This window comes from Sinocyclocheilus rhinocerous, unplaced genomic scaffold, assembly GCF_001515625.1.
Source record: "Sinocyclocheilus rhinocerous isolate Xijiao unplaced genomic scaffold, SAMN03320098_v1.1 scaffold115, whole genome shotgun sequence".
NCBI lineage: Eukaryota > Metazoa > Chordata > Actinopteri > Cypriniformes > Cyprinidae > Sinocyclocheilus > Sinocyclocheilus rhinocerous.
Genome location: NW_015650001.1, coordinates 3,418,608 through 3,427,385, shown reverse-complemented (window position 1 = coordinate 3,427,385; position 8,778 = coordinate 3,418,608). Strand labels below are relative to the sequence as shown.

Here is an 8,778-nt window from a genome sequence, read left to right as displayed (position 1 = left end):
ATCATATTAATTCGAATACTTTGATTATTTGCCATTCATTTTGTTAATATGACTCTCATCTGCCTATTGGTTTTGAGTAGGCTAATAACTATAGTGTAAATAAAGTTTTTATTTAGACAAATCACATGTAAAGCCTTGATTAAACAAGCACAATACACATAAAGATCGTGATTTTGTTGATTGATAGATCCACACATATTTGATGATGTTTGAAATATATTTCTGACAAATCTAACTTCGCAGTTTCTAATCAAAATGTAACATTAACTAGGATCGGATCCAACTAGGTACCACACATAGCCAATCAGTCTTAGCGGCTGATGTGGGGCGGAGAACGCAAGTATAAATAAAAACTCCGCGCGCATCTATCTATGTTCAGCAGCATTCACACTTGTTGAAAAAGTGAAGAGATAATCACAATGGTGGAGTGGTCAGATTCCGAGCGCAATACTATTGCGAGTGTCTGGGGCAAAATCAACGTCGGTGAAATCGGACCCCAGGCTCTGGCAAGGTAATTTAACAGTGTGTAAATGATGATATACACAACATGTTGTTCATTCAGTGGTGCATTTTGAACAGACATTGGATTTATGTATTTTCATTGTTTCTCATGACAGGTTGCTGATTGTATATCCCTGGACTCAGAGGTATTTCGGTTCCTTTGGAAACCTATCCAGTGCGGCTGCAATCCTGGGCAATCCCAAGGTGTCAAACCATGGGAAAACTGTGCTAAATGCGTTGGACAAAGCCGTGAAGAACTTGGATGGCATCAAAGGCACTTACTCTGAGCTCAGCCAGCTGCACTGCGACAAACTCAACGTTGATCCAGACAACTTCAGGGTAAATGCTACTTCTTTATTTTCCAAGTTTGAGCTTATTAATAAGGATATCGCAGCACCTCAGTTAGACAGACGGTTGTTACCTAACAAATGCACGTTTTCTTGATTCACACAGCTGTTGGCCGATTGTCTGACCATCGTCGTTGCGACTGCATTTGGATCCGCGTTCAGCCCCGCTGTTCAGGCCACCTGGCAGAAATTCCTGTCCGTAGTTGTGTCCGCTCTCTCCAGCCGTTACTTCTGAAGTCCTGCTCGAGATCCCTGCCTCAACTCAATCCTGATTCAATGCATTAAAGATTTCAAAAAGTAAATAAATAAAGCATTCAATCAAGGGATGGATTTTGAGTCTTTTCATTTATCATTATTTTTTCATTTATCTTTTCATTTGTCATCATGTTCAGCATTAGCAGTGGTTATGGAGTAATATTTTATTACACTCAAAATAGCCTACTATTAAAATGATCTTATTAGACCTCAATTTTATAAACAGACTTGCAGAGGGGAACCTGACAGGCAGATGGTTCTGACATGGGTTCAGAATGGGATACCTCTGCAGGTCCCATTCCAGCTCTATGATGCAAGGTGGGCCATATATGCAGATAGATGTGCATTATATAGACATTATTAGCCTATTAGAATGGTTCTGGATCTCAAAGTTCTGGTACCTCAGGTAATGGCATATGCAAGATATTAGGAAACTTTTGTGTCCCTCTCCTTTAATTCAGATTTGTTAGTCTAATAATTCAGGTTCAGTATGGATACCTCTTTATTGTGTTTTATGTACATATTGTGAGAGTTTTCCTGCTTTTTTGCATTAAAGAACTGATTCACATTGAGAAGAGAGTAACAGCAAGCTGTACCACCAAGTCTTTGTTAGTGTTTTTTAACTGTGTGAAGATCACATTAAAATCAGCAGGATTGTGCTGCATAGGTACAGAAGTGTACACACACAATGTTATATACAAGGTTATATTTTATTTATATAAAGCTGCAAATATGCAGATAAGACAACAATGGTTTGTCTAAATTTAAGCGTGGGATGTCAGAATAGTCAGTGGGTTTACCAAGATTTCTGCATAAATTGGTCAAAATTTGATCTAATCTTCATCTCAAGTCACAGCAGCATGTGTTGCCTCACCCCATAGTTCAGCTGGCACAGAGGAGTTAGGGTTTGTTAGAATGGACAGTAAGCCAGATGGTGCTGCTGTAGGCTGATCCGGAAGTCAGTTCCCCCAATAAAACTTCTAAATGTCTACTGGCTTTTGGATTGCTGCAAAAAAATGCTCTGTGACCAACAGAAGTGAATTAATCCTACAATCTTCGCAAATGAACACAACTTTTTTTTTAGTAATTTTAAAGCCTAAATTCAATCGCCATGAAGTTAAAGGCTAGGCTATAAACAAACTACACCATGGTCACATGACTTCAAATTATCACCAGTCAAGATTCCGGATCTTTCAGTCTTCATTTAAAAATACATTTTCCCCTGAAAGTTTCAGTTAGAATAGTTTGCAAGGGCATGATTATAAACTTTTGATGTCATTTAATGTCCCTGACTACCTCCTTTAGCCATTTGTTAGCACCCAATTTTTTCAAGACAACCAAAAGCACCAATTCCAAGTATGGGTTACCATACTGTCAAATGTCACGACTTTCACTTTAATTTTATAATAATAATTGTATTTATTTATTTATTACAAATGCATGTACCAGAGGAAAATCCTACTCTTTTTGTAAGTTTATTTATTTATTTTACACTTGAATTTAAGTAGCTAATTTAGGCTATTTTATAGCTACCATTTCATGTTTCCTAAAATTCACGCAATTACATGTTCTCACTTGTACAGGGTGGTTCAAATCTTAGGAGTATAAAGTGAGCGAGATAAGACAGTGGGCCTATATCATGATTAAAGGGTAAATTAGAAAAGACACTAATATAACCAAATTAGGCTATATTTATTTTTACCTTTTTCAACTTGTCAGTTATTAAAAATCAAAACCTAGGACAAAGTGCTTCAAGTAGAAAAATAGTTTAAAACGTGTAAAACGAACTTCATTCATTCGTTAAATACGATAGGGATGTAAGGAACCTTTGCATCTAGTCATTGTATTTCTACGGCGCACGTAGTGTAACACCAAACACTGATCTGCTGTAATGCTGTATGTTTCAGTTAAGGATAGCACTTATTTAGCTTTCATTGCTAAACTTAACTGTTAGATTAGTTGCACATATTCACATGGCGTCAGAAGGTGACTGATGGATAAAATATTTTGATTTAACGTTACTATCTTGTGACTGATACCACTAACGTTAACTGGTTTGCGTTAATGTTGTGGTTTTGGCTAACGAGCAGGCTAACAGAATTGGTCATGCTGCTATTATCTCACAAATTCGTTTAGTTCAGTTCTTTTTTTTCCCCATGTTATTTGAGATGCAGTTGAACAAATGCACCAGATGTTTTATACTCATTCAGTTAAATTCTCATGCAGTGCAAGCCTTTAGTTGTCCACACTTGTCCAAACCTGTAATGTAAATACTACATTGCACGTTTTTAGCTCCAGCTGCAAACTGAATTCGCTTGAGATTATATATACTTAAGAAAACGCATCAGGATGTACAAGCAGTGGTCTGTAGATTTAAATGCAGATGCTAAGCTTATGTGGAAACAGTCTGAATCCAGCCTGCAGCCAAATGGAGAAAAGACAAGCCCCATAAGTGTTATACTAGTTAGCTCTGGCAGCAGAGGAAATAAACTGCTCTTCCGATACCCGTTTCAGAGGGTATCTGAAAACACTTCATCAGCAACATGTAAGTGTTCCTGCTTCCTCTTCTTCTGTATGTAATTCTGGCCTCTGTACTGGAGACTGTAGCTGATATTTACGTCTGTGTATGTGACCATGGACCACAAAACCAGTCATAAGGGTTCATTTGAAATTGAGATTTACACATCATCTGAAAGCTGAATAAACCAGCTTTCCATTGATGTATGGTTTGTTAGGATAGGACAATATTTGACTGAGATACAACTATTTGAAAATCTGGAATCTGAGGGTGCAAAAAAATCGAAATATTGAAAAAATCGCCGTTAAAGTTGTCCAAATGAAGTTCTTAGCAATGCATATTACTAATCAAAAATGACGTTTTGATATATTTACGATAGGAAATTTACAAAATATCTTCATGGAACAAAATCTTTACTTAATATCCTAATGATTTTTGGCATAAAAACAAAAAATCGATAATTTTGTCCCATACAATGTATTGTTGGCTATTACTACAAATATAACCGTACTACTTATGACTGCTTTTGTGCTCCAGGGTCACATATTTGAGTATCAACCAGACACGGTCACACTGTCATGACACATTGCAAAAAGACTGTTTTGTATTTCCACTCTCAGTCATATTACTTTACACTATATACACAATATACACAAAAGAATTGTCCTTTTCAAGGTGTGTATTTTCTTTCATCAAAGCAAAACAGCGGAGTCCGTATGCCTTGAATACTTCAGGTGACTCTATAGAGGACCAGGATGGTGATTCAAGGTATTATGCAAAGACAAGAATTAAGGGTTTATTTTTCCTTTTGTAAGTTCCTTTAGAACTATGCATGTTGTTGTTGTAAATTATATTAGAGTTGTGTTTTCTTTGCATTCTGTTGTTGTCAGAATTTTCTGCATGCAGTAATCCCTGGTGGTAGGGCTGTGCAATTAATTGCATGCGATTGTCATGTGCATCTCGTCAGTAAAGCCGGTTCCGTGATTAGTAGTAAATCTCCATCACCTGCTTTCAGATGGAGCGGCATTTAATACACAGAGCCGTAGTTCACTGACGATTAGGCAATACCGCGTTCATATATCCCTGGACTCAGAGGTATTTCGGTTCCTTTGGAAACCTATCCAGTGCGGCTGCAATCCTGGGCAATCCCAAGGTGTCAAACCATGGGAAAACTGTGCTAAATGCGTTGGACAAAGCCGTGAAGAACTTGGATGGCATCAAAGGCACTTACTCTGAGCTCAGCCAGCTGCACTGCGACAAACTCAACGTTGATCCAGACAACTTCAGGGTAAATGCTACTTCTTTATTTTCCAAGTTTGAGCTTATTAATAAGGATATCGCAGCACCTCAGTTAGACAGACGGTTGTTACCTAACAAATGCACGTTTTCTTGATTCACACAGCTGTTGGCCGATTGTCTGACCATCGTCGTTGCGACTGCATTTGGATCCGCGTTCAGCCCCGCTGTTCAGGCCACCTGGCAGAAATTCCTGTCCGTAGTTGTGTCCGCTCTCTCCAGCCGTTACTTCTGAAGTCCTGCTCGAGATCCCTGCCTCAACTCAATCCTGATTCAATGCATTAAAGATTTCAAAAAGTAAATAAATAAAGCATTCAATCAAGGGATGGATTTTGAGTCTTTTCATTTATCATTATTTTTTCATTTATCTTTTCATTTGTCATCATGTTCAGCATTAGCAGTGGTTATGGAGTAATATTTTATTACACTCAAAATAGCCTACTATTAAAATGATCTTATTAGACCTCAATTTTATAAACAGACTTGCAGAGGGGAACCTGACAGGCAGATGGTTCTGACATGGGTTCAGAATGGGATACCTCTGCAGGTCCCATTCCAGCTCTATGATGCAAGGTGGGCCATATATGCAGATAGATGTGCATTATATAGACATTATTAGCCTATTAGAATGGTTCTGGATCTCAAAGTTCTGGTACCTCAGGTAATGGCATATGCAAGATATTAGGAAACTTTTGTGTCCCTCTCCTTTAATTCAGATTTGTTAGTCTAATAATTCAGGTTCAGTATGGATACCTCTTTATTGTGTTTTATGTACATATTGTGAGAGTTTTCCTGCTTTTTTGCATTAAAGAACTGATTCACATTGAGAAGAGAGTAACAGCAAGCTGTACCACCAAGTCTTTGTTAGTGTTTTTTAACTGTGTGAAGATCACATTAAAATCAGCAGGATTGTGCTGCATAGGTACAGAAGTGTACACACACAATGTTATATACAAGGTTATATTTTATTTATATAAAGCTGCAAATATGCAGATAAGACAACAATGGTTTGTCTAAATTTAAGCGTGGGATGTCAGAATAGTCAGTGGGTTTACCAAGATTTCTGCATAAATTGGTCAAAATTTGATCTAATCTTCATCTCAAGTCACAGCAGCATGTGTTGCCTCACCCCATAGTTCAGCTGGCACAGAGGAGTTAGGGTTTGTTAGAATGGAGAGTAAGCCTTTCACTTTAATTTTATAATAATAATTGTATTTATTTGCTGCTGTAGGCTGATCCGGAAGTCAGTTCCCCCAATAAAACTTCTAAATGTCTACTGGCTTTTGGATTGCTGCAAAAAAATGCTCTGTGACCAACAGAAGTGAATTAATCCTACAATCTTCGCAAATGAACACAACTTTTTTTTTAGTAATTTTAAAGCCTAAATTCAATCGCCATGAAGTTAAAGGCTAGGCTATAAACAAACTACACCATGGTCACATGACTTCAAATTATCACCAGTCAAGATTCCGGATCTTTCAGTCTTCATTTAAAAATACATTTTCCCCTGAAAGTTTCAGTTAGAATAGTTTGCAAGGGCATGATTATAAACTTTTGATGTCATTTAATGTCCCTGACTACCTCCTTTAGCCATTTGTTAGCACCCAATTTTTTCAAGACAACCAAAAGCACCAATTCCAAGTATGGGTTACCATACTGTCAAATGTCACGACTTTCACTTTAATTTTATAATAATAATTGTATTTATTTATTTATTACAAATGCATGTACCAGAGGAAAATCCTACTCTTTTTGTAAGTTTATTTATTTATTTTACACTTGAATTTAAGTAGCTAATTTAGGCTATTTTATAGCTACCATTTCATGTTTCCTAAAATTCACGCAATTACATGTTCTCACTTGTACAGGGTGGTTCAAATCTTAGGAGTATAAAGTGAGCGAGATAAGACAGTGGGCCTATATCATGATTAAAGGGTAAATTAGAAAAGACACTAATATAACCAAATTAGGCTATATTTATTTTTACCTTTTTCAACTTGTCAGTTATTAAAAATCAAAACCTAGGACAAAGTGCTTCAAGTAGAAAAATAGTTTAAAACGTGTAAAACGAACTTCATTCATTCGTTAAATACGATAGGGATGTAAGGAACCTTTGCATCTAGTCATTGTATTTCTACGGCGCACGTAGTGTAACACCAAACACTGATCTGCTGTAATGCTGTATGTTTCAGTTAAGGATAGCACTTATTTAGCTTTCATTGCTAAACTTAACTGTTAGATTAGTTGCACATATTCACATGGCGTCAGAAGGTGACTGATGGATAAAATATTTTGATTTAACGTTACTATCTTGTGACTGATACCACTAACGTTAACTGGTTTGCGTTAATGTTGTGGTTTTGGCTAACGAGCAGGCTAACAGAATTGGTCATGCTGCTATTATCTCACAAATTCGTTTAGTTCAGTTCTTTTTTTTCCCCATGTTATTTGAGATGCAGTTGAACAAATGCACCAGATGTTTTATACTCATTCAGTTAAATTCTCATGCAGTGCAAGCCTTTAGTTGTCCACACTTGTCCAAACCTGTAATGTAAATACTACATTGCACGTTTTTAGCTCCAGCTGCAAACTGAATTCGCTTGAGATTATATATACTTAAGAAAACGCATCAGGATGTACAAGCAGTGGTCTGTAGATTTAAATGCAGATGCTAAGCTTATGTGGAAACAGTCTGAATCCAGCCTGCAGCCAAATGGAGAAAAGACAAGCCCCATAAGTGTTATACTAGTTAGCTCTGGCAGCAGAGGAAATAAACTGCTCTTCCGATACCCGTTTCAGAGGGTATCTGAAAACACTTCATCAGCAACATGTAAGTGTTCCTGCTTCCTCTTCTTCTGTATGTAATTCTGGCCTCTGTACTGGAGACTGTAGCTGATATTTACGTCTGTGTATGTGACCATGGACCACAAAACCAGTCATAAGGGTTCATTTGAAATTGAGATTTACACATCATCTGAAAGCTGAATAAACCAGCTTTCCATTGATGTATGGTTGTCCTTTGTGCCATATGTTTTTGTGTTGGTTGATTTTAGATTGTTGTCTGGATATTATAGTGAGTACTTAAAGGAATAGCTCAACCACAAATGTAAATGTACTCACCCTCAGGCCATCCAAGATGAGTTTGTTTCTTCATCAGAACATTTAGCATTACATTACTTGTTCACTAATGGATCCTCTGCAGTGAATGGGTGCCGTCAGAATGTCCAAGCAGCTGATTAAAAACAACACAATGATCCACAAGTAATCCACACCACTCCAGTCCCTCAATTAATGTCTTGTGAAGTGAAACGCTGTGTGTTTGTAATAAGCAAATCCATCATTAAGGTGTTTTAACTTTAAACCGTTGCTTCCAAACCATTGATTTAAAATATTTCTTTCTCCAGTAAAAAAACAAACAAAAAACTTTTCTTTTAAATCAGGAGATAAATATGCACAAATTGAACAACATTTACAAGCAAAAACAGTGCAAAACAGATCTAAACAAATGTTTTGGTGGATTTTGATGTGCGAGGACAACATGGGAATGGACTTTTTTTTGCTGGAGGAAGGTTTAAAGTTAAAGGGGTCATATGATGCTGCTAAAAAGTTTATTTTGTGTAAAAATTATTAATATAATAATAAAAAATAATTTTGTGTATTTGGTGTAATGAAATGTGTTTATGCGGTTTAAGGTTAAAAAAAACCATTATTTTCCACATACTGTACATTATTGTTTCTCCTCTATGCCCCGCCTTTCTGAAACGCGTCTATTTCTACAAAGCTCATCGGTCTGAAAAGCGAGGTGTGCTGTGATTGGCCAGCTATCCAGTGCGTTGTGATTGGCCGAATACCTCAAGCGTG

General features: G+C 37.0%; 3 protein-coding genes across 4 annotated transcripts in view; all 3 read left to right on the top strand.

Moving 5' to 3' along the window:
• Positions 1-364: 364 nt before the first annotated feature.
• Positions 365-1,178, top strand: LOC107711188 (hemoglobin cathodic subunit beta-like). The gene is made up of 3 exons (XM_016516121.1): positions 365-511; positions 618-840; positions 955-1,178. Exons 1-3 carry the CDS (start codon positions 420-422, stop codon positions 1,081-1,083), a joined length of 444 nt encoding a protein of 147 aa, XP_016371607.1. The 5' UTR covers positions 365-419; the 3' UTR covers positions 1,084-1,178.
• A 1,788-nt stretch (positions 1,179-2,966) lies between these two features.
• Positions 2,967-8,778, top strand: part of LOC107711278 (nitrogen permease regulator 3-like protein) — a 19,074-nt gene continuing 13,262 nt past the window's right edge. For both annotated transcript variants that reach the window (XM_016516249.1, XM_016516250.1), the window contains exons 1-2: positions 2,967-3,648; positions 4,320-4,389. In XM_016516249.1, coding sequence (XP_016371735.1) covers positions 3,453-3,648; positions 4,320-4,389 — 266 coding nt within the window. In that variant the 5' untranslated portion in view covers positions 2,967-3,452. The remainder of the gene's footprint in view (positions 3,649-4,319; positions 4,390-8,778) is intronic.
• LOC107711133 (hemoglobin cathodic subunit beta-like) lies at positions 4,450-5,247 on the top strand. The gene is made up of 4 exons (XM_016516077.1): positions 4,450-4,464; positions 4,512-4,539; positions 4,683-4,909; positions 5,024-5,247. The coding sequence occupies exons 1-4, from the start codon at positions 4,450-4,452 to the stop codon at positions 5,150-5,152; spliced, it is 399 nt and encodes a 132-aa protein (XP_016371563.1). The 3' UTR covers positions 5,153-5,247.

Excerpts from the sequence above, each read along its gene's own strand:
- LOC107711188 (XM_016516121.1), top strand. The coding sequence starts at position 420 with ATGGTGGAGTGGTCAGATTCCGAGCGCAATACTATTGCGAGTGTCTGG. Across the intron at positions 512-617 it reads GGACCCCAGGCTCTGGCAAG|GTTGCTGATTGTATATCCCT; the intron begins GTAATTTAACAG and ends TTCTCATGACAG. Across the intron at positions 841-954 it reads TTGATCCAGACAACTTCAGG|CTGTTGGCCGATTGTCTGAC; the intron begins GTAAATGCTACT and ends TGATTCACACAG.
- LOC107711133 (XM_016516077.1), top strand. Across the intron at positions 4,540-4,682 it reads GCATGCAGTAATCCCTGGTG|GCAATACCGCGTTCATATAT; the intron begins GTAGGGCTGTGC and ends ACTGACGATTAG. Across the intron at positions 4,910-5,023 it reads TTGATCCAGACAACTTCAGG|CTGTTGGCCGATTGTCTGAC; the intron begins GTAAATGCTACT and ends TGATTCACACAG.